The 26,543-nt window shown below is 39.1% G+C and overlaps 1 protein-coding gene across 1 annotated transcript; it reads left to right on the plus strand.

The window, feature by feature from the left end:
- Nucleotides 1–6,961: 6,961 nt before the first annotated feature.
- On the plus strand, nucleotides 6,962–14,006 carry LOC135482018 (uncharacterized). Its single transcript, XM_064761832.1, has 4 exons — nucleotides 6,962–7,122; nucleotides 8,534–8,570; nucleotides 9,772–9,969; nucleotides 11,675–14,006. The coding sequence occupies exons 1-4, from the start codon at nucleotides 6,997–6,999 to the stop codon at nucleotides 11,986–11,988; spliced, it is 675 nt and encodes a 224-aa protein (XP_064617902.1). The 5' UTR covers nucleotides 6,962–6,996; the 3' UTR covers nucleotides 11,989–14,006.
- The last annotated feature ends 12,537 nt before the right edge of the window (nucleotides 14,007–26,543 follow it).

Below are 26,543 nucleotides of genomic sequence, written 5' to 3' on the forward strand. Positions count from 1 at the left end.
AATGCACTGAACAGGGCACTCCGCGATCTTCAAGGCGAGGTACAGGCCTGTATACATTTACGATCTGCACCATTATCATCAAATGTGGGCATTACAGAAACGGTGGGCGTGGAGAATGGCTTACCTACACCACGTAGAAGTAATACTAGCACAGGTAAGCCAGTCAGCACCATAATACACATTTCTCAACAAAACTTATCTTTACAGGTAATGTACGTGTACTCCCTCGGCTAATATAGTGTAAATTATCAGTTTCTGGTTTACCAAACGAAAGAGAAATAAACTAGAAGTGTGTTTTAGCAGTAGAAAAGAAATTCCGGTTCGTGTAAATGTGTAATAATCGGTTGGCCGCAAATGTATATGTTAAATATTCTTGAGCAAATAAATAATAAATTCATCTTGTTACTGGAGTTTGCTGATGGAGCTTTATGCCGAAAACGTTTGCTCACACAAAGGTAATTTAAATGTAATATATCAATATCAGCTGAATCATAAAAAAGCCTCACTGAGCTGTCATTTCCACTGAAACTAAACCTAAACCTGAAACACTATTTATCGATAAATATTTATCGATATCAGTAATTCTGTTATTGTGTTATTGATATCAATAAATGAATTGGTGATATCGATAATTCTCGATCAAATGTTAATTTGCCCCCCCCCCCCTCCCTTCCCCCGTATATATCGGCTCTTTCCCGTAGCTTTTCTCAGTAGTATCAGATATTTGACAAAGGAGGGGTCTTACAGATCTTATGGTAAAACTACTTCGTTGTAAGAAACGTCTAGAAGATTTCAACAATACTGGGTATTTGTCGGGAGCAAGTGGCATCAATGGAGACCATTTGGCGTGGGGAGAGAACAGTACTAGGGTTATGGGCTGATTCTCCGAAGTGGAAAAACCTAAACGTGTCGATCATTCTGACAGAATTAATTTCTGGGGTCGTATAATGCGACACAAGAGACCTACTGTAGGCCTTTCTGCACGAAGTACTGTGTGTTCACCAAGTCTGAAGTCTCCACTATTGACTCAGGAGGGGTGTGCGTGTGACTCTGACAAAAGGTACATCTGTAAGAGTAGAGTCGAGAAGAACTCACCTGACACTTCCGCTCTCTGAGTGCTTTTTCTCTGAGTGACTTTTTAAGCATTTACATGAGTACTGGAATAAAACCCTGTAACTCACGTAATGTTACGAGGGTCAGGATTTTACCGGATAGCTGTGACAATTTGCCAGCTATCTGTTATTTTACTCTCTGTGTTTGCATTTTATTGATACATTTTCTCTTCTGCATTCCGTACCACACATTTTTCGGTGACCTATTTTGTATCGAGGCTACTTACGAGAAATATACCGGACGATTTGTCATGGTCATGAACTAATTTTGTATTGCGTGTGCGTGTAGGGCCTGTGTGTATTTTGGATAAAGTTTACATTATATGATCTTATGACATCTGTGTTCAAAAAGGCTGACTTGCGAAGTCCATTGTGAGAAATTTGGGTCAATACGTTATGAATAGTTGTTATTCCCTTACACAGCCTACGGTGCTATACACTTAACTGCTTGCTGTGCATTTTGTAGATTTAAAACCACTACATTCCTTCCTGTTAGTAGCAGTTAATAGATTTATTTATTTGATAGGTGTTTTACGCCGTACTCAAGAATATTTCACTTATACGACGGCGGCCAGCGTTATGGTGGGAGGAAACCGGGCACAGCCCGAGGGAAACCCACGACCATCCGCAGTTTGCTGACAAACCTTTCCACGTACGGCCGGAGAGGAAGCCAGCATGAGCTGGACTTGAACTCACAGCGACCACATTGGTGAGAGGCTCCTGGGCCATTACGCTGCGCTAGCGCGCTAACCGACTAGCGCAGCGTAATGACCCAGGAGCAGTTAAAAGATGCTTTAGGTTTAGCTTGTACTTGTTCGACTATACATTGATTGTTGTCCGTTAGGTGCCCTGTATTTCCTGACGATGGCATAAGTGTATGTCGAAATACTGATCTACCACAACGATAACCGTGACTTTTCGGAGTTATCTATATTTTCTATTACCTTCAAATTTAATTGTCTTCAAGAATAATCAAAAGAAAAAAAAAGAAATTAAATAAATGAGAAGATGGAAACCTCAGCGAAATTCGAAACCCAGCATTACCATCTTTATAGTGATGACCTGAAAGTTTTCAGCAAAACACAGACTTTAAAATATTCTATTTGTGTCAATGAGGTAAACAAATTTCTGAAATGGCCTTAAAGCTTATCTAAATCTTGGGAATATAGGTCAGTGTCTCATTTTCTTTAACCTAACACACATACATATATACTCTAGCATTAAACACTGAAGTCCTGGCAGTTTGAAACCTGGCCATTTCAGTTGCCTGTCCATGTTAATGCATATTACGTCAAACGCCAAAATCTTGTCGTCATTTTAAATTAGTTTATCCGCAGTTAATACCTATTTCTGTCTGGTAACTGACGGCCAAAAGAATCTTTACGACTCCGTGAGTAAACTTTAACCAGCCTTTTCAGCAAATTAATATCAAATTATTGTAGGAAAACATTGTACGAAGCATATTCTCATGTGCGACAAGCGTCAGATACACCCACACGAGTTTGTTTTGAGACAACGAAGAAAGAAAAATCACGTGACCCATAGATGGCCGCAACTGCATATGTAATAACTGTATAAAAACGTTATTCACAGTGTGCTGGACTTGCACACTGACTAAAAACCACCAAAGTAATGCCTCCATTGACTCTAGAATAACGCGAGAGGGCCCTGGGTATGGTATCCATGGGAGCCACGCATGCCCACATTGCAAGGACCTTCGGCTGCTCTCGTGTAACTGTGTCAAACTTGATGCAACGTTACAGACAGACAGGGCAGACATTGGACAGGCCAAGAGCAGACAGGCCTAAGGTAAATACGCCCACAGAAGACGGGTACTTGCATGCGCGCCTTACACCTGAGGAACCGCTTCCTGACGGTGACGTCATCGTCAATCAATGCCTTGGGTCACCGGGTCAGTTGGCAGAACGTGTCCAGGAGACTCATGGTTCACGGAATTATGGCCTATCGACCATTCAGAGGTTAGTTGTTGACAGCCGAACATCGTCGCGAGTGCATGGTTGCTATGGGCTCGAATTGTGCGAATTGGCGAACGAACGACTGCATCATACGTCCAGGAGGTGGTACCGTTTGGTGGCGGCAGCGCGATGGTGTAGGGTGGGATTTGTGGAGAAGAACGGACAGCACTGGTCATCATCTACGTTAACCTAACAGCTCAGCGTTAAGTGGAGGAATCTCTACGTCCTGTTGTCTTGCCATTCCTTCAACAGCAGCCACGTGGTGTCCTGTACCAGCAAGACAACGCCACACCCCATGCAGCTCGAGTTGTGCAGAACTTCCTGGACGCCATCAACGTCAACATCTTTCCGTGGCCTGCACGTTCCCCAGATATGTCCCCTATAGAACACCTTTGGGATATCATAGGTCATCGAGGAAGACAACGGCCACACCTTGCATCCAACCGACAGGAACTGACGTTCGCTCTCCACGATAAATGGCAACGAATCCCACGTCATCTCATCTGACGACTGACTTTTTGTATGTATTGAAACAAGGGGTGGCCACACGCGATATTGATTTGTTTTGATATTGACTGATTTTAAAAATGTTGTTAACCAAGATGGAATGGCTTTTTTTCTACCCTTGCTCTGTTTGTTCACTTGTATAATGATTTGAACGCTGCTTTATCCGTTCTTGCCCAAGACTTTCAGTATCTAAAGTCATTGGTTTTTTCAATATAGTAAACTTCAGTGTTTTTTGCTTTGGCAAAATAAATTGATTTGAACTCTTTGTAAAGTTTCTTTTGGCCGCCAGTTTTGTTCATTTTTAGAAAACTGAAATTGAGAATTGTGGGAATTCTCTAGGTACCACGGTATTAATATACATGAATATAAGCGTCATGCCCGACATTCGTATACCATTCGTAATCCGTAAAAGGCGTTCCAAGTCGATAATCGCGAGATTCATTTCCAAAACAACGTTTAACACTAGCTCCCAAAGACAAAGGTATGTAAGAAATTATACAAATAGGAAATAAAGCCGGTAACACACAAAAGAGAAGCGGTTATCGGTTTTCAGTGATGCTGGGCAGACAGTGGATATTCCAGGCATGAATTCCATATCAAAGTTCAAATTCGTAGTCCATGAATGAGTTCCAGGTCAAATTAGTCGTATTTATTTATTAGTTCTTTAAAATGCCCTTAAAATGCCTTATATACGTCACCTCACAGTTCATATTCTATTTTTTTTTACATTTCTGGTATGAATGTGTGTAGTGGCGTCCATTATAAGTAAATTTGTCCTAATGGCATTTTCACTGAATTAGCACTTTAAGGCAGTATTTAGTCAAATTTCTTTTCTGAACACCAAAGTTCTATTTTACATACCGATATTTCATTTTTATAAAATGCAGTAAACTTATACCAGTATACTTCGACGTCCGCAATCGTCAGTTGACAAACAAAGCTACCAATCAATAATTAGACTTCGTCAGCTTACATTTACTTTCCAAACTAGATGAAATGACTTGGTATTATATATTTTATAATTATACATCAACATAAATAGTTTCTATAATCTTTGCCATATGCGGTATTGTATCGGGCTACAGTCCCATAACTCAGCTTTCAAACAACATCGAGTGTGTCACGCAACACACCAGTCGGTACGTTTACCTCCCGGAGTAATCGTTTCATGCTGTTTATGTGTACAAATAAAAGAATTTCAATTTGTTTACTTCGATAATTTTCGATAACTTCCGACAAAAACAGCTTGCCGTATGCATAGAAATACTCATAATAATATGCCTGAAAGTCTTGAATCCCTTTGGCAGTGCTGTTTCGGTATGTCTGACAAAAGTAGATCATACGAATCTTCTTTGTACTGCGCATGGCGATAAAGGCTTAGGTAACGCCCAAACTTACAGACAAGATGAAGATATAAAGGAACATTTGCTTAAAAATCGTTGGAGTCTTTGGGCACCGAAAACGTAAATTCAGATTGGCGATTCGACGACTTTGTATATCTTGCTCATCAGCAGTATCTCACTAGCCATGGCGGTAAGATCAAATTGCAGAATTCAAAATTTTCATTTGAGTGAGTGAGTGAGTGCTTGGTGTTTAACGTCGTACTTAACGATTTTTCATTTATATGACGACGAAGCCATCCTTAGAGTGTATGCAGTGTGCCTCCTTGTTGTAGGACAGATTTCCCCCGCTCTTTTATCTAGTGCTGCTTCACTGAGACGCCTTACCGAAGGCAAGTAAGCCGTCCCGCCCGAGCGGGATACGGGGTCAACCAGTCATAGCACTACCCCCTTCATGATGAACGCCAATGGAGGAAGTTACAACTCAAGTCAGTTTTCATTTGAACTTATGTCATTAAGTTTAGGTTCATAAACATGAAGGTGTCTTATGTTGATAGATACTGAAACGTGTCCTCCTAAGTTTTACATCAACCGAAAGACGAAGTCGTGCTACCGCATTATGGGTGAGGAGAAGGTGGTACCAGTCCCGGGTGGACTGTCAGAGGCAGGGAGGAGACCGGATCTGGTGCGACACGATGGAGGAGTACAGGCACGTGGTCATCCTCATCACGGCTTCCAAAGATACAAAACACACTTGTAACTTTTGAAGTATGTCGGGGTTTGCTTTCTACAAAAAATCGACTGTACACTTAAATGTCTTAAACATCATAAAATTAGAAATAAATCGTATTTGTATGATAGACCATTACAAATGCTATCCTTAAATATATTTAGTGTTTTCACAAGAAAAAGAGTAAGCTTTTCCTCCATAGATGTTTTGAAAATAAATACTAGGATAAGTTAAAAGCCAGTAATGAAAATACTTAATAAAAAATCGGAATCGTTCACTTGATCCAATAATTTTGTGAAACATATCCAGAATCAAATAATGCAATGTTTCAGAACGAATACTAGATACATTTATTGGATGATGAGTGTGCATGGTTGTTGTTGGCTTTTGTACTTTGATAATCTAACAAAGACATAGTTGAAGGCAGGTAGAGTAAAACTTTATCAAATGACATTATGCTATAAGGCGGGTGAATGGCCCTTTAGCAAAACAGCTGTACAGAAAATGAAACTGAGTATAACAGATTTACAGCCTACGCAGCCTTCGAATAATTTGTATTTATAACTTCTTTAATCTGGTAACAGCTGTAACTTATGTAAACAAAAGAATAAACTTTTTGTGATTGTGAAACAAACTGTGATTTAGTATTAATTTACTTGCATGTTTACATAAGCTAAATTATGATTCAAACATCACACGTGGGAAGGTCTTCCAGCAACCTGCGCATGGTTGCGGTTTTCCCCTGGGCTCTGTCCAGTTTCCTTCCACCATAATGCTAGCCGCCGTCGTATAAGTGAAATATTCTTCAGTACGGCCGAAAATACCAGTTTAATTAATAAATAAAATAAATAAATGATTCAATGCATGGTCGTATGCATACTTACACACTTAACTGCGAACCGGCATATCTTTATTATCTTGTACAGAGGAAGACAAGCCTTGTGATATCCCATTGGTTTATGGTCCGCTTAGAACACCAGTTATTTCCCATAAATACACTCAACGGCCTATTTTGTATGCATGAAGTGCTTTTGTAATGTGTATGTCTTCTGCATACAGTTCGCCTCATCACATCTGAATACATCCGTGTTCTTAAGTAGTACCAGTTACAGTTCCTCAACAGCTGAGACTTTCTACCGTTTCTATTTTATCGTCATCTATACATTAACCAGAGTTCGACAAAACCGATAGTTATATATTTATAACTTCAGTGGGGCAAGTGGTTAATTTTTTGAAAACTAGGCCAAAGTCATAGATTTCTAGAACCTGTTAATAAAAGGACTTGAAAGACCTATTTCAGATATAGCTGCGCGTGCAGAAAGCTATACAACATGGCGCTGAGAACGCTCCTCCTGTGCGGTGTGGTTGTACTGGCATTCACCAATCCAGTGTCCAGCGGACTGTCTCTATCGTCACTTTCGAACAGAGTCGACCGTTTGGAAGCTTTATCTGCAGACGTAAGTATATACCTTAGCCTGCAAGGAACTCATATTTCAGCTGCAGTGGTGAGTTCATTAGAATGTATATATATATTTCAGTAACAACAAAGGTAAAGTCTTTGTAAACTTCAAAGTTTGGTATCCCCAGCTTATAGTAATAATGAATAGATATTTCCTTAAAGTGAAGAAAAACGAATGTTCACTATCAAGTGGTCCGCCTTGTGTTTTTGTTCTCTGTATATTGTTCAGTTTTCTTAGCTAACAAGGTCAACGCGACTTCATACATGTAGTCCCTATAGGGCCCTAACCATTACATATCCAGTATTACTGCTACACAAGTAAATGCTAAAGTTTTAGCACATAGTATACGCCGATAACTGACACAGATATTAGTAGTGTTGAAAGTAGAATATTACATTTCTTTTCCAGCCCTACGGGGAAAAGTAAAGGTATGAGTATGTTCATTAGATGGTCTAACCCTGTGAGAGAAGAGAAACCCAATATTCTTGTTTGAATTACATATATATTGGCTAAAACAAGCAGACCATGTGTCCCAAATTTTAAAAGAATTAGGGTAAAGGCCTATGCAGAATGTTTCCGGAATGGTCCAGGATCAGGATATCCACCTCCTGTCGCTCTTAATGTTTTCGTTATTTACTACGCGTGGTTGTAGCGAACTTACACTTGTTATTGGCTGAGAGAATAAACGCTTTAGGCTGTGCCTACTCTGTCATGTGTTAAATAAAACAAATGTATTAAATGATAAATTATGTCAGCCTGCGTGTCATATAGCTGTTTACAACATTTAAAAATTTTGACAAAGAACAAGGTCATACAGTTCATTTTGAAAACAACATAATAAACACCAATTACTCTTTATACCCCTCCAACAAGTTGTTGTTTTTAGAAATCATTTCAGAAAGAATAACACGTGTGGTCTTTTATACTTTTGAGTAGAATTCAAAAGACAAAATATTTCTTTCCAACGCTTTGGCTAAATTTTTTTCATGGTAACTCGATGCCACTAGCGGATCATTATTACCGGTATATACCACCTTTCTGATTAGACTGAATACAAATGATGAACGAGCCCTCATTAATGCTGGGTCCAGTTATTTATTTATTTGATTGCTCTTGAATTTTCCGATTATACACCGACCGTCATGTTTATGTGTGGTGAAAAACAGAGTGCCCGAGTAGCCATGCACCGAACCTGGCCAGGTACATGTACCTGACTTACCTGATTTACAAGTGCAGAGTAACTTCCCTGAAATACGCCTGGACTTACACATTCTCTGTATCTGCTTAAATTTCGCTACCAGAGCCAAGCTGATATTATCTACTTCGTAATACAATAGAAATAGGTCGTTCCCAGCACCAACAAGCGACATTGCATGTGATCAAATTCCAACCACATTTTGTTTTGCAGGGCCTTTTCCCGGGGAATAACGTGTCCTATTCTGCAGGTATGTGTGCACCATTCCACTTTCAGTTTTGTTATTGACACGATATGTGATGACGCATTTTAATGAGTATTCTAGGCTTCTTCCAAATTCATGACATTTTAAATGTATAAGGGTAAAGAACCCAGGCTCTAGAGTTCGTTCCTTACCGTTCCATTGTCTTGGGGCAACCTGAAAATCAGCCACTAAATTTAAATTAATTCCCAAAGACGTTTCCAGGGGTGTTTTAAACATGTAAATCAAATTATTGTACCTATCCACTCATTTGGTGTCGCCATTTCACCGCGTTAGAGACACGTCACAAATTTTAGGTAATAAACAATGTCGCGCTGTTACAGTGAACATGATTGGGCATGACAATTTGATAGAACAAAAATACAAACAAAAACACAAACGCCAGATGTCCCACTCAAGAGTTTCAGCTCCGTTGTCTAACATCCAAAGTTTCTTTGAGCTTGTCAGTTTGTCAGGGCGAACGTCTTCGTCTCCGGAGTCAGTATTACTTTACATTAGACATTAGGGAATTTGCCGAACGGAATAAGTTCTTGTCATTTGGAAACTTCTTTCCTGTCGATGTTGGGGGAACATTTCCTTTAAAACTAAGGCTTCGAAGAGCAAACAGTTATACAGTGAAATCTTCTGTTTCGCAGGCATTGGCGAGGCGGATTTGTTGCCAGCTGCAGAACTCGCCCTGACAAATTACCCACCCAACATGTAGGCATTGTGACACAGTTAGTCGCTCTCAGTTCGGCATAAATGTATGACTGTCCAGTTGAACCAATATGCCTCGGTTTAACATTTAAACTAACCTCCAAATCCAAATTTTTTTGACATCGATGTCTGTAAATTTTTGAAGAGGAATCATGAGCTGAGCAGTGTTTAGACGCCATAGCCAAAATATTACAACATAGTCCAAAAGAACTTCTACAACATGGCTACGTGGAGAGATTTGTCTGTCAGTTCTATATCCCCAATGTTGATTTCCATCTTCGCGACTTTCAAAACTTTCAAATTTTTAAAAATATTTTTTTGGCTTACTTCTTTTTTGTAGGTATACATATTGGCAAACTTTGTGTTCACTGTAAGCATTAATGAAACACAACAACAACAATAATTCAAACCATGTTGCGCGCACTAAAAGTCGGTCTCAGTCAGAAACATGACCAAATATTCTATACACCTTATAATCTGCTTCTGTTGGTAGACATCAAGTCATGCCCGTCAGAGTTCTACATGCACCGCCCCACTTTTGCCTGTTACCGGATTATGAAGGAAGTAAAGTCGTGGTACGAGGCCCGAGAGGAATGCCACACCCAGGGGGCTGACCTGATCTGGTACGAGAACCCGGTCGAGTATAGACACGTGGTCATCAAACTCCTCACCTCTCTCACAGAGTCGAAAGGTAAGCAAACATGTATCACACCAAGGCGACTGGACTGATCTGGTTTTAGAGCCCAGTCTGGTATACAGACACGTAGTCATCAAACTTCCTACCTCTCTCGTTGAGTGGAAAAGTAAGCAAACATGTGCCACACCCAGGCGGCTGGACTGATCTGGTATGAGAACCCAGTCTGGTTTGCAGACACGCATTCATCAAATTCCTCAGGTACATGTAGTGGTCATCAAACTCCTCACCTCTCTGACTGAGTCGAAAGGTAAGCAAACATGTGCCACACCCAGGCGGCTGGACTGATCTGGCTTGAGGGCCCAGTCTGGTATACAGACACGTATTCATCAAACTCCTCAGGTACATGTAGTGGTCATCAAACTCCTCACCTCTCTCACTGAGTCGAAAGGTAAGCAAACATGTGCCACACCCAGGCGGCTGGACTGATCTGGCTTGAGGGCCCAGTTTGGTATACAGACACGCATTCATCAAATTCCTCAGGTACACGTAGTGTTCATCACATTCCTCACCTCTCTCACTGAGTCGAAAGGTAAGCAAACTTGTGCCACACCCAGGCGGCTGGACGGATCTGGTACGAGAACCCGGTCGAGTATAGACACATGGTCATCAAACTCCTCACCTCACTCACTGAGTCGAAAGGTAAGCAAACATGTGCCACACCCAGGCGGCTGGACTAATCTGGTATGAGAGCTCAGTCTGGTATGCAGACACGTGGTCATCAAACTCCTCACCTCTCTCACTGAGTCAAAAGGTAAGCAAACATGTGCCACACCCAGGCGGCTGGACTGATCTGGTATGAGAACCCAGTCTGGTATACAGACACGTGGTCATCAAACTCCTCACCTCTCCCACTGAACTAAGTTGAAAGGTACCGGTAAGCCAATATGTGTCACACACAGAAAGTTGGTCTGTTCCCATCCACATAAAATCCTGTCCAGACGAGTTATTCAACCGATTGAGCTATAGGAGACATGCTAGTAAGAAGGTGGCCGTTTTTACATGGGTGCAGAGTATCAATAATTACCTTACTAGGGGTTTACTTTCGTGCTGTACGTTTATTTCCTCATGGCAGAATATGTATTGTATTTCTCTTTTAGTGATGTGGCTTTGAAAACCATAGCCTCCCATCTACATGGATACAGTTCTGTGGTAACACAGATGTGATTTACTTCACTACATAGATCACTAAGCACTAAGGCGTCGTTTAGGCAGCCGCCGATCGGCCCTTCACAAAGGATGTCGCAAGCTCGAATGTCGCATGCTCGAATTCAGCTTTGCTGAAAACCAAAATCTGGTTAAACCACCAACCTTACTGAGCCGTATAAGTTAGATGTTTATGAATATACAGTGATTTACCTTTGATTTCATTTTAACTAGATTGATTTAATTGGTTCTTAGGGATAACGTCTCTTGAAGTACTTCACTTCATGACCCAACCGCTATTGTTCGGTACTTTGGCTATCAACACAGCGCGCTGTATTCTCCTTTACTCCTGGTAACCTCATTTCATCCACTTACCACTTCATAGTATACGCATCTTGAACAAATTCTTTCTGGTACGATAATTCCAAGAAAACACTATTTGCTGGTTCAGTCGCCCAACACCGTTATCACGTGGACGGCATTACAGCATTAGCAACCCGCACAGCATTTCGTCAAAAACAAATCACGTTTGTTGTTCTCTTTTAACATCTTTCAGATTACAACAACGCAGGCTACTGGTCAGGGGCTAATGACATCACTGGAGGACCTCTGGTGTGGGGTGACACCGACATGCCGGTGATGAGCAGCTTCTTCAGTAATTCCCAGTCCTCCTCCACCTTCTACCGTTACGGCCGTCAGTCGTCTAGCTCGACCGAGAACGCCCAGAAGCATTGTGTGTTCATGAAGTATCAGCGCTCGACGATGAAAATGACACAGGAGCTGAGTGAATGTGACGGCGGAAGGCTGTATATTTGCAAGTGTAAGACAAAAGGCAGGGGGCAGTGTGTCCCGCCTTCAACATTAGACTAAAGTTCTGCTTTGACTTAGAGAGGTACAAGACTACAAGCCTTCGTACATGTTTTCGTCCGAAAAGCCGACACGATGTGGAGTCAATTTCTCCTTTCTCTAAAATGACATGATATTATACTGGCCGAGTACCTGTGTGTCGAAGGGCCTTGTCTTCAGGGTGACTAGAGCCCTAACTTTCTAAAATTCAAAGAAACTCAATTTTTCGTGTTCCTAAAATTAACCAGCTCTACATATTTTTACCATTCTTTTTCACTATACATCATACCTAATGAAACTATGAAATAAAGCATTATATTTGAAGAAAAAGAAGCTCATACCTGATTAAACCAATGAAGTATTATACATGCGGTTGACAAATTAAAGGAATATACCTGATCAAATCAAAAAAGTATTATACATGCGGTTGACGAATTAAAGGAATATACCTGATTAAATCAAAAAAGTATTATACATACTGTTGACAAATTAAAGGAATATACCTGATTAAATCAATGAAGTATTATACATGCGGTTGAGAAATTAAAGGAATGTATCTGAACAAATCAATAAAGTGTTATACATGCGGTTGACAAATTAAAGGGATATACCTGATCAAATCAAAAAAGAAGAATTATACATGCGGTTGAAATATACCTGATCAAAGGAAACATTCTATATATATCAACAAATGCATAAACTGCGTATTGCCTTATTTACAGATATGATCTGTAATAACTTATTTGTTGATAGCAACACGCCAGCATCGATAGCTGAAAGGTACAGTAGCTTGCCTCTTCATGTTGTTGACCATACAGGATCTTAGTAAAGACCAAAGGAAAATGGTACTTGTTGCTGTCTCGCTTGAGGCTCAGCACTGAGAGGTAAGAGAAAGGAAACATTCGGTGTCAGTATAATGTGCCTGGGTGGGCTGTCATGTCTGGTATCTTTAGTGGCAGCAGCATTTTGGCGGCATGAACTCGCCACAAGAAGACACATTATATGTACACGCACCTAACGACACAACGTCGTCACATGACTGAAAAACTATCAAGTACGACGTGAAGCCCAAGCATACATACATATTCATACATTTTGTTGAAATAAGAAATGTACTTATTTCAAAAACCATAGGGTCGAAAACACATCTACTTTCATTATTGTACCTTTTTGTTAAAGGTGAGTTTAAAGGGAATGCAATGTCTTATTAATTAAACTAGCTGGTTGTGCTGTCACATCGTGGTCTTCATTTAACTTCTGAAGCAAAACTAGATTCCTAGATTATAAACACAATTTATAAATTGCTGAAACACTGAGATTTTGCTTATAACATGACATGTATAGATATAGAATTCCGCTTCAAGTAAAATATACCTGACCGCACTTTTGTGTCGTGATGCAGACTTACCTTCATTACCCATGTATCGGTATAGTACAGACAAAGGCAAAGTCCGAGTATCACATCGTGCGTACTCATACATGAAGTTATTAACATCTAACCAGAACTGATACAATTTTGAACACTCTATGAAATAACGAGTTACATTTCCGCTACATGACACAAAGGGTTGTCTTTGATTATCCGTCTTGCGTGTAAATACTTGTTGCACGGTAAATAATAATTTGTACTGAAGTTGTTTTATTTCATTTTCAATAGGTACAGTTCGTGGGATATTCCATATTCAACTTACTATAAGCGACATTATCCTGGCTTTTCGTAAGCTGTAAAATAGTACTAGTGTATCCAAATTAATAGGAGAAAATGAGCATTGTCTAAAGAGAAGTCATTTACCGATAGGGTTTCATTTAGTTGTCTAATGGTCATGTCATTAATATGGACATTTGAACCGATATAGTTCGCTACTGCTGTAACAATGTCGTAATATTCTTTAGATTTGCACAGAACGCGGTTAAAGTCTTGAACCTTCCATTGCAGTCATAAATATCTTGAGCAAAATCGGATTTTGGCCTTATACCACGCTTTATTAAGGAATAATTTTTACCCTTGCAGTATATTTTTAATTTTCCATATAAGATCATTGTAAGGGTTCTACTCATCTTTAACACCAGATCAAGTGAATAGGGGTTTTTTTTTTATGAAATATAGCTATAGGCTTGTTTAACTTTGATACATCATTGTTACGTTGCAAAAGAAAGCCTACAGACCACCATAATGCCTGTAGACTTCTGTTGCGCTTAATTTCCACATGGAGCGTTTAGAGAAAAACGTCGGTAACTTAATGTCCATGGTAACTTAAGAGCCTTGTTACGATCATCAAAATCTCTAGCTTTAAATTCAATAACATTGTTGCTATAAAAATAGGATTAATGTTTGGTAAACCAGCTTTAGAGTGCTTCTTGCTTTTAAGTGGAAACATTCTTGTCGTTTTAAGTTTAGTCTAAGGCCTGTTAGATTTTCAAAGTATTTACACGATCACATTGATCACGTTTTTGTTTATCTTTGAGAGCAGACGATAGAGAGAAGCCTTACCTGTTCCTCGTTGTAGTTCAGACCATTGAGTGGAGTTGCAATTATTTAATACATAAAACCTTTAATACACAACTTGAAGGTTTTTGTGTATAACTTTACTATATATATTTCTTGAACGTTGGTCCGAAATTAACTTTATCTGAAGCGCAGAGCAAGTACCGCCCTTCCACAGAACCAAAGGTTTTCTCTAAATCCTTTTTTAAGCAATTTACTAGATAAATTTCGTTTTCTAAAATGTCTATTGCAAGACGGATTTTATCACCAGTACGTCTGCCTTTTATGAAACCAGTTTGTGAAAAGCGGGCCATTTGCTCAATAAACGTTTTACTTGGTTGGCAAGTGCCTTAGAAATTATTTTTTAATCAGTGTTCAACAAAAAACAAATCGGCTTTCAAGCGTACTTTTTAACTTTCTTACATGAGCAGAAAATAAGGAGTGTTCCCCTTTGATTTTAGAGTTGCATGTGTCGCTATGAATATATGTCACAATGGTTTATTGTTTTTAATTCCACTTAACAGACTTGGATTTGATCTATAAGTTTCAACTTTTTAATAGAGGTTTCAAAACCCAATTATTCTTTCCTCCACATCTTTTCTGTAAACCAGATTAATATAAAAAACGAAAAAACGGGAACAAGTACTTATTTGTTTTAATTGCTATACTTAACACCGTAATTTTTCTTCTACATCATGCCCACTTTTATGTGCACAGGAAACCGGAATTTACAAACCATCTACCTTTGGCAAGTTAATGACAAACTTTCCCATGTGAGACGTACACCATACGTGCACCGTATTTGTGGAAGTCAACGAATGTTACGGTTTCACAAATTTTCTGTCCAGGGGCTGGATTGAACGCGTACCTTGTTGTTCTTGCAATTGATTGGGTTTTACACAGACATCCAATAAATATGACTTACCTTAGAGCTCAGATTAGAGGGTGAAAGTTTTAAAATAGAAATAGACTCTCAGCTTCTCTGTTTCCATGTTCGAAAAGAGCTGTGAAGCCGAGTAAAGATCATAAATGATATACCAAAAACGTCTATAGTACTGTGTACACGGCTAAGTGTGTCACAGTTCTGTCTCACCATTCTTAAAAAACCAAGGAAAAATATTACCAAGGAAAACAAATATTAAATAGGAACATCAGCTTAGTTTCACTGGTTCAACCGTATGACGAATTGATGATTTATATTTTTTTCCATTGCTGTTCAACGCAGTGCTAAACAGTAATTCATCTAAACGATGGTGGTCAGACTTATTTGTTGAAGAAAACAGAGTGTTAAGGACGAACCACTGGCCTTTTATTAGTTACTCACGAAATTTTCCCCGAAATGTAGAGACCCGAATTGATCAGTTTTTGTATTTTGTGGCGATATAAACGGTTTGTGACGTTTATTGTCTATGGCACAATATCAATTTGAAAGACCTTTTGAACACGATAAAAAAAATAACATACAAACGTCCCAGAGATGAAAGAGCGACTAAAAACAAATCGCAGCGCGACTCAATTTATTTGATATGGCGAAAAAGATTGACAAATGTTTTGAGTTTATGTTCAAACAGCATTTTATGCTAATTGTTTCCAAACTACATACTGTAATAGACAGATGCGGTCAATCGCGGTGTGGAGCTGCGTCTTTTAATTAAGGCGGCGGGGTAAGATTATTGGAATCGAGATAAACAAAAACGGCGAGATATTTTCACGATAAATTTCGCGAGTCGAGAGCTGGAGAATGCGATATTAATAAAACAGCGCTACACTGTTGCTAATCTCCCTCAGTTTGACAAAATTCATGCGAACATGACTAAAGTATTGCACGATTTGACTAATCTCATTTGTGTGGCACATTATACAGTCGACAATTTCGACAAGAAAGTCATCCATTTCTTAAGGCACGACAACAACAGGCAATAGCGACTTGTGCTATGACTGAGTGAGTGGGTCAACAATTTTTCAGTCATATGACGACGAAGGCATCCTTAGGGTGTATGTAATGTACCGCCTTGTTGCGGGACGTATTCCACCATTCTTTCATCTAGTGCTGCTTCACTGAGACGCCTTTTCGAAGGTAAGTAAGCGGCCCCGCCCGAGCCATTATACTGATACGGGTCAACCAGTCGTTGCACTATGCCCTTCATGCTGATCAGTGCTAAATGACAGCAGGAGGCATATTATTTCATTGCGTGAGGTGACTCTAGATGATTGTTATTATGTCAAAAAGTGATTGTATGACAACGTTTACAATGTTACAATGTCTCAATTTGTATCGTAGTTCGGTAAATAATGTGACGTCATAAAAAACTGTTCAGTACCAAACTATGACAGCATTATAACATATGTGACGTCACCATAAACATTGTGACATCGTTTTCAAGGAGACAATAGTATGACGTCATCTGATTGTTTAATCTGTCTTTATTTGGTGACAAAAGAAGCTCTTAGGCTGTTGTGCTTACATTGATTTTAAAAGGAAATCCTTATCTTCAAATAATCTTCCGGAATCTACATGGCGATGCAGTAAGTAGTAACCATAAGATCAACATCTATCATCATTATTCAGTTTTATTGTGTTTTTTTTTTCTTCTTAATGCAGAACAGTCCAAAGCCAAATGTTATAATGCGTTTTTTCGCGTTGTACATACACACGCGTACACACTGAGGCTTTATAGTTTACTGCTTTACTGCTGATCCCAACCACTAGTCATAAATACTTTCGAATGTTTTATATGGCTAGCGAAACTGAGTTCTACTCGTAAATATCGTACCCTTCTTGAGGAACCTACGAAAGATGCTGACGGGAATAGATTAGGGAATGCCACTCACAATTCGCGATGGAACTTCAACAGAATACTTGCATAACACGTGTTTAACATGCTTTCTCGCAAGCTTACATAAAGCTCGCCATTTTCAAAATAGGATGACTTATACCTACTTATCATATCATTTATCTTTTCACTTCTCTGATAAATTTCAAAATGAACACTGATTTTAAGCATGGTGTAATTTTTGTCCGTCATGTAGGTTTGACTTTGAGAAGAGTTACCTTTGTGATATATTCAGCTGGAGTAATGCTGTCATTGACCCGGATGTGCTTGTGACCAAGTTCCAAGATAATGACTGGGGTAAGGCAATGTTAGTTATACATGGATTAATAAATTTAGTTATACCAGGAGACGAGTTATTTGGTGACTGTGTTCTGCAACTGCTTGAGGTTTACTTATAGCCATTGTTTCATTAGCCTCATTTTTAATAATAGAAATAAAACCGTATAATTAGAGCAATAATACATATAAACATAAGTGTGGTACCCCGTGTATATTCTAATTTCGTTTTTTGATGTTCTCTTAAATTTCAGATGGCGAAGTCGCCTACTCAGTATTCAGTCAGTTTGACTTAGTCATTCAGGACACAAAGCCAGCCCGTGAGGGAATGCTATATGGACGCCAGTGTGGATTAGCAGACGATAAATCACGTGGACTGAATGATGGCGGACATATTTGGGAAACTGACACCGAGTGAGTTCACATTTTTCAAAAATGACAATTCATCCTAAGTTCCAGAAACCAGTTCTTATTTATATCATTGCTGTTCCACAGAAGCTGGTTTGATGTGTTATTGTTTCCTAGCTCTTCTACCACCACAATGAGGGTCATCGAACAGAAATTAAACATATATTTCACTGCTTTCTAAATATTTTTATTTATAGGGGGCGTATCTGGAGTGCTCTAGACTTGAGAATGAGCAATGAGGATTCGGTCAAGAAACAGAAACTCACGAAGTTGTTGAAATCTGAGCTGGAGATACTGAACAAGTTGTGTAAATGTAGACAGGTAATTCCATGGCTAATTACATGTACTTGTGAATCACTTGTGAATGTAGCTACACACTGAGAAAAGGAATACTTATTTAGAAAATCACATTTTTATTTATTTATTTATTATGTATCTATTTATTTATTTATTTGATTGGTTTTTTTATGCCGTGCTCAAGAATATTTAACTTATACGACGTGCACTATTGTGGAAAGAAAGTGGGTAGAGACCGGGGGTATTCCACGACCATCTACAAGTTGTCGTCAGACTTTCTCACGTGCGACCGGAGGGGAAGCCAGCATGAGCTGGACTTGAACTAACAGCCACCGCATTGGTGGGAAACTCCTGGGTCATTGCGCCGTACTGGTGTGCTGATCCCATCGGTCACGAAGGCCCCCACCACATGTATACATTCAGTTATATGCTTTACTCATATCCTATCTCAAATAAGTGATATTGAAATTTCTTTCTTTCTTCGCAGTGTAAATAGTTAGGCTTTTCACATCATTCACAAGAAACAACTTTGCTTTTGCAGCTTGTTAAAGAAAGCTTTCAAAATTTCAACAAACGCAAGATTGGTAAGACTTCCAGCCAAAAGAATCTGTTCAAAGGAGGCCAGAAATTGGATGACATAGTAGCGAAATATCACGACATGCTCCAGAAAGAGATGCTTCTGCGTAGACTGATCCTGCAGGTAGGTCATCATAACCCACACTCTGCTGCCTTGGTCTTGGTTCTCAGTTAACCTTTTGTTTAACCCCAAGCACTCAACCACTCACTCACTCACTCACCCAGTTAACCCTGGTCATAACCTAGATTTTTGCTTCATGTCCGCCATCATTCAGACTGATGATTACGTCACTGTTTATTCATGCTGGAATATCCTGGAAAAAAAAATGGTTATGAAGGCGACATTATTGTTTGTTATCTGGCTTGCATTACATGAACGGTACCAGGGGCTGCTTGAAGTTTGCTGTTGACACAGCGCCTGTTCAATGCCAAATTGTTTATCGGAAACACAAGTAATTCCTTCCCTAACACATTAACGAAGCATAAAGCCATTTTACCAGTCATGACGCGCGACAAACAATCGTTTTAGAGTCATTAAAACTATTCACACTGTATGTAGTAGTATATAACAGCGACGAATTTATCAACTTGCTCTCTTTGCTTTTTAGAAACTCCGACGTCCATATAAAGGACTTGATAAAACCCAAAAACTTATGTTCGAGGCGGTTATTAGCAAACTTCGAGGATTTCTCGCATCTGTTGTACAGAGGTAAGGGCCAATTCTATAAAATACCGACAGACAAGACTTTTTCTTCGCCATAATGAAGTCCGAATAAGTCTATTCAAATTGCCTGAGAATTCTAACATGCTTAACAACAGTAGCGCATAAGCTTTGTAAGGATTCGCATAAGCCACACTCATTTCAGTGTAATAATTACTTAATGCCTTCATGTTTCTAGGCATGAAAGGGAACAAACAGGAAAGGACTGCAATGAAAATAACGTGCACATGGTAAGTATGGTCACCTAGTCCGCATGAATCTGGTGTTCCGTATCAGAAAATCTCATTTTCCTTGTCTTATTTTAACATTTTTAATTTTGTATTATATCCCTGTGAGTTCAAGTAAAGCTCATGCTGTCTTCCTCTCTGGTTGTACGTGTGAAGGTCTGACAGCAACTTGGGGATAGACATGGGTTTCCTCTGCCCGGTTTCATCCTACCATAATGCATTTTGCTCTCATATGAATGAACTATTCTTGAGTACGGCGTAAAATTGCACGCAAATAAATAAATAAATAATTCTGTATTCAATTTCGATGTTGTGTTGAGGTAAGATTTCTTTAGATTATAACTTTCCTTTTTACATATTAAGAAATGCTGAATTCCAGCTTTACTAATTCATAATAATTTTGCCATGCAGAGTATTTTTTGGCGAAGTTATCTGTAAACCATGTGATCTTGACAATGAATGAATTCTGTTCGCAGAAATGCTTGGAATTCAACGAGACAGAGATCAACGCAAGAGGCGCTAACTTGACGGGCGGTGTTGCCATGCATACGACTACTGACACCAATGTCTCATCACGTGAAGAACTTATTCCTGTCAGCAGAGTATAGAAAACATCTACCAAAGAACCAATTTAACACTTTTAATCTATAACGCAAAGAAAAAGGCCTTTTCTTAACTTGATTTTCTTTCTCATTGAAGCACAGAAATTCCTTGATAAATATAGATTTGTTTTACTTATATCTTTACGTTAGCAGCTATATTATGTACGTTTTCACTTTTACCTGACACAGTTAATGATTAGTGTCGATTTAACATGTAGCTATGCTAATACATTATGACATTTTAAGCTTTATACGTTTTATTTTTTATCCTGTCTAAGAGTACATAAATGGATATACTAACCAAATATTAATGTCCACATCATTTATTTTCAATAAAATTTACTCAATTTTATAATTTTCTTTGTTTTACTTCTTTTATTTGTCAAAAAATGATATATCGATATAATTGATTTTTAAACTAAACCTTAAAGGTGTAGCTCTTGTGCTTGTATATGTGTAGGGGGTTTAAATTGTGTCTCCGAACTGGGAGACCATTGGTCAGCTCCCTGCGATGTTCCTTGGAAACACCAATCTAAAACTCTAAAACAACAAAACAAATGAGACACGGGACCATAATATATGTTGGTCGTAATTTCTTACTACCACAGCGTCATAAACAGGGGACATATTTTATTAAGCGCAAGTGGATTCACGGCTTATTACCTGGAAGGGGGCCTTTGCGGCCTAAGGGGTTTGCACGCCAGCGCGTAGAAGTGATCCAGGATCTTTTCACTAATGCGGTCGCTGTGAATTTAAGTCCAGCTCATGCTGGTTTTTTTCTCCGGCCATACGAGGGAAGGTCTGTCATCAACCTGCAGATGGCCATGGGTAACCCCCAGGTTCTGCCTGGTTTCCTCCCACCATAATGATGGCCGCTGTTGTATAAGTCAAATATTCTCGGGTACGGCATAAAACGCCAGTTTAATAATAAATAAATAAACATTACATTGCAGATAAACGACATATGGTACCTGGCGATTATCATAATTCCTGAGGACACTGTGACCTCAAAATGTGATGTAAATGATGAACAGATAACGCTGTGTAAGGCAGTCAATCATAGGCAAATCGAAAGAAACATACCATCATATATTTTTCGGCATTTAAAGATGCAAACATGAGAGAGGACAAAGAAGTGAGCCATTCATTCTTTGTGTTGACCAGATCTTATTACAGATATAAAACTGCAAAACTTCAAATCGTGTCGTGTAGGAGAGGCTTCCTACCTATCCCCTTGGGTAACATCGTCCCTCAGAACGATGCACCGAAGAGAGCTGGGTGTCTTAACTAATCATTTAAACAAGTCAACCTTTTATTCTGAAATGGTAAAATGTTTGTGACGAATACGTACGTTAAACATGGTTATGCACTACAATCCTCGGACATGGTGATTAGCCTACATTAAAACACTGATGTCGTCATTTAGCGCTTCGTATTGGCTTAACCAATGGATTTGTGTGTTAGTATTTCCGGAAAAGTACAGGGGGGCAGAACCAATTTATTTTATTGTTGACTATATTGGTATTTTGCTCAATGAAATCGATAATGAGAATTTCCTAATCCAAAATAGTTCTCTTACTTTGTCCTTTACGTTTAGGGCATCTGAGCATCAAAGCCAATTATGAAAACACGGTATTCTTTGAGCACTTACTTATAGCTGTTGCAGACAATAGAAGATGTACCACAGTGGTTTCTATATAATTGATTTGAGCAATTTACTTTCCTTTGACAAGAGAACAGAATTGAGGAAAGTTTCTTTATGCCTACCGTGGCCCTGGGATTATTGATTAGTTGTCAGAGTTGGTTTTAGTGCAAGTCTGAATCGGAACCGACACATCTGCTTAAGCTTCACCGGGAAACAAAAGACATCCTCAGCGTTAACCTTGGCGCTCTATATTTAAAAAGACTTTTTTATTGTCAACAAGGAATCGCGGACGCTTTTTGTTCAATACAATTTTTATGATCTAGATTTTCGAACACGTTGCCCTTCGGAATCCCATGCGAACCTTAATCCTTGACCCTTCATGCCCTTAATCCTTGATCCTTCATGCCAAGCAGGGTTTTCATGTTCAAAAGGATGCCCAGCAACCACCAAAAATAAGTAACGGTCGCTTTTGTGTTATTCTCTTTTTCTGTTTTTCAACTTCAAGGTATTCTCAAAGTAAATACGGCATCGTTTTATTCCCCTGTGTTCCAGTCAAGCCAAAAGATCAAAGAAACTGTATGCCTGAGATTGGAAAAAAATGCACATATCGCAGGTATCGTCACCACTCTAGTTTTACATTCTGTAAAACAGTATACATTTACAGTACTACATAAAGTTTATTACCAACAGAAGCGTTTCGTTTTTAAACGCAATTCTGTTCCAGTTTAGAAACGCGTCCTGTCTTTTATTCGTAAAAAGTATATTTGGTAACTACAGAGATGTGTTTATCATAGTAAACTTGTGAAATGGTTACATAGTGATGTGGTGGATATTTTCAATAAGCACAAGTTGTCTAGTTAATATGGCAGTCGTGATATTATAGTCTTTTTCTTTTAGTCAATCGCCTATATTCACGCCTGTAACAGTCGTACTCACCTCCAAAATTGCCTTTTGTTGGTGACGTGTAAGACAACAAGCTCAACTTGATATGCCGTCCTTCTATACTATGGTAAGAAATATGCAGTTGGAGTAATTTTTCTAATTCATAATGCTTAGTTCTGACGCCAAGAACTCATTGCCTGGGATAACGTCAGAATTATTTAAAAACCAGAGGCATGCTGGATATTGAGCGGAGTTGACCATTTTTTACGGAGGGCGACAACAGTTACCTGAACTGCTATTAACTTCATTGTAAACCCTGTGTTTGACTCTGACATATTTGAAATTGTTTACCCGTTTTGGCATAAAGTAACCTTGATAAATGAATTTTATTTTATTTCTTGTGCTACATATTTTCACGGCAGTATGGGTTTAGAGAGCATTCTGTTATAAAGGGAAAAAACAATGTATTCGCGGAGACAGTGATTTAGGCTGAGTTACTGGGTGGAGTCTGTTCTAATCGTTGCTGGTGGAGCCATTGTAAAACCAATTCCTCTCCACCCCCATTGTTCAGCATGACACTTACTTTCGAATATAATGCGATCTTGCCATGGAAATCGAGCTGATGTAGTTCAACATTATGCATTAGAAATAGTGTTCTATCTTCATTTTCTTTGCAAGAATATCGCCTTTCAACATATATATGTGTATTGCCTTTGTCATATCACTGACTAAAGGCAATTTTGGTAGTGAGTATGACCGATTTTCCATACAGCTGACTGGCGTCTGTTTAAAAGGCGACTATTTAAAAGAAGTAGGCTATAGGTGTAAACTGCAGCTAAACATGTAAACGTGTTTAATATAGTAAACGTGTTACTTGTGAAATTCACCTTGTAAACATGTAAACATTTTTACATATACATTTATAAGCATTTCACACGTATCTATGAAGACAATCGTGTTTACCGGACTAATTGTATTTATTGAATATATCCACCACATACATGATTATGTGAACACTTCCATGCTTATAATAACAAACACATAACATTTGTTACACAGTATGGGAAACTGGTTAGGTATTACATAAGCTCCATAGTCAGCTTTTGTCCAGCGTAGCAAATTTTTTGTAGCAAAATCAAGGATAGAAGTGTGTATATAAAAGCCAGATAGCCGTAAACGAAATTTTGAAACAGCGGAAGTAATGACTCAAATCACCATGCTATACCACCGGAGTCATTTCCGCGCATACCCCGATACGATATAAGTTGGTGAGATATTTATGAACACAAATACCATAAACCAGTTCAAAATTACTCTGTACTTTAAAACACCAAATGCGAGAATACCAGGAAGGCGCGTCTTTAGCACATGGCGTGACACTTTTATTGAGACGTGTCAACACGTCACTGAACGAAAAGATTGGAGGGGCAGACAGGTCTTGGCAGCTATGTTCAGTCTTACCCTATGACTTTACTGTTTACAAAATGGATTTATTAACTGACGAAGATATAAAATTACATACCATTAAAAAAGAAAAAGAGACGAGCCTATGAAAAGGAATCAATTATATTTAACACGGATGTAGCAGGTGTTCAAACTCATTTTCTTATAGCTAATATAACTTTTTTTTTTACGTTTGTTAAGATTGGACAAGAATCATAGTGAAAATCATGAATTAAATTTTGCCTATTTCATGCTAACGGATAAATTAATGCAATAAGCAGGGAGACATAGAAATTACAAAATGTTTGCTAGATTATAAAGTTGGCGAGAGGATTTCCTCACCGAGGAACTTTCTAGTTTTACGTCATTGTGCTTGCTTCAGTGGTGTGTGCACGAGTATGGTGGTAGGGTAGCATCTTTTTTTCTTTAAGTAATGTCAAAATCAGTAATGTCCAAATTTTTATTATAATGTAAAAATAAGCAAATCCTTCAAATCGAATTTTGTTTTTATAGTGAACATGAACCATAAACTAACACTGGATTTGTGTATAGGCCTTCAAGGAGTAGATATCCTGGTGACCACCAACACCCACATGAACCATAAACTAACACTGGATTTGTGTATAAACCTTCAAGAAGTAAAATAAAAAAATATCCTGGTGACCACCAACACACATATGAACCATAAACTACCACTGGATTTGTGTATAGGCCTTCAAGCAGTAGATATCCTGGTGACCACGAACACCCACATGAACCATAAACTAACACTGGATTTGTGTATAAACCTTCAAGAAGTAAATATCCTGGTGACCACCAACACACATATGAACCATAAACTACCACTGGATTTGTGTATAGGCCTTCAAGCAGTAGATATCCTGGTGACCACGAACATCCACATGAACCATAATCCACTGTAAGACTGGATTTCCGCAAAGGCCTCGATTGTATTGAATAACGTTATTCATGGATAACAAATGACATGTAATATATGGATAATATTCCATCATCCATCCTACACAGAGCCAACATCAAAAGACACAAAAACCCTCTCAAGGCTCCTTTCCCAGTTTCTTCCTATGGACACTGTCCACTACTTAACCGACCAACTTTTGACTAAACCCCCGTCGCCTCAGCCCTCTAGGCAAGCTTGTCGAAAAAAGGCGACTAACCTAAAGCTCTGCCGTGTGGGCGCGGTAAATATAATAGGCTCACATGTGTGAGAGGCAATCAGGAAGCGACCTTTTCGTCGTCCGTTGCGACCCGTAATCTCAGGTCGGGATTTTGGTGGCTGAAGGCGCGTTGGTCTAGCGAGATCCTCACACCCAACACTCCACTTTGGCTCTTACTTGGAGAGAGGCAGGAGGTCGGATGGGCCCGGTCTGATCAATCGGCTTGGTCACGTCTTGCCTCTCCGTAGTCCCAAAATTTCTCCATAACACCGCTCCTTAGAGAAAAAATGTTATTTCTGAAAATTCGTTCGCATGACTATGTTTTGCTCATGGATCAATCGGGTAGTACGTGTCTTTTGTGTGACCTTATTCACTCGGTGAGAGACGGGGGAGCTCGTGATGGGTAACTGGGTTTGCTTATTGAGGCCATCTATTCGAGTATACCCCATGTGGTTTCCTTGATGCGTTTCCTGTTGGGTATCCCCACGTTCAGACGTCGCCCTTGTTGGCACTCTTGGTGGGTGGGGGACACTTGGGGTGAATTCTTATTTTATATGTATTATGTCTTCAATAAACCTTTCGTCGTTTGTACCTCTCCGATCTTTTTCTTAGTTGACTTCAAGTGCTCATAAAAAGACGAAGTTTTTGTCCCACCCGCTTGATAATGGACAGGACAGTTGCCTGCTTTTTTCGTTCTTTCAACTAGGAGTGAACAAAAGCCGGCCTCTAAAATTCATCCTTTTTGTATTAAAAGGGGCTTTAAACGGCACAGCAGGTACTTAAAAAACCGTTAAAAAACTACGATATGGAGACATTCTTATCGCATGTTTCCGGAAACAATAATCTAAAACTTTATTATCATTAAATAAAATTTCCGATATATCTGTTTTTAGACCCCTCACAATTCCCTGAACAGCTGTCAGGGAGTAATACGTGATAGGGATGGTGATATTATTAACTTATCTGAAGACGAAATTTGTACAGAATTAAATGCATAGGGTGTTGCCG

Source organism: Liolophura sinensis, chromosome 1 (assembly GCF_032854445.1).
Source record: "Liolophura sinensis isolate JHLJ2023 chromosome 1, CUHK_Ljap_v2, whole genome shotgun sequence".
Classification (NCBI taxonomy): domain Eukaryota; kingdom Metazoa; phylum Mollusca; class Polyplacophora; order Chitonida; family Chitonidae; genus Liolophura; species Liolophura sinensis.

What these genes read in the sequence shown, in the direction of transcription:
- LOC135482018 (XM_064761832.1), top strand. Translation starts at nt 6,997, where the DNA reads ATGGCGCTGAGAACGCTCCTCCTGTGCGGTGTGGTTGTACTGGCATTC. An exon ending in TGGAAGCTTTATCTGCAGAC is followed by an intron (nt 7,123 to 8,533) that starts GTAAGTATATAC and finishes TTTGTTTTGCAG; the next exon opens with GGCCTTTTCCCGGGGAATAA. An exon ending in CTCTCTCACAGAGTCGAAAG is followed by an intron (nt 9,970 to 11,674) that starts GTAAGCAAACAT and finishes AACATCTTTCAG; the next exon opens with ATTACAACAACGCAGGCTAC.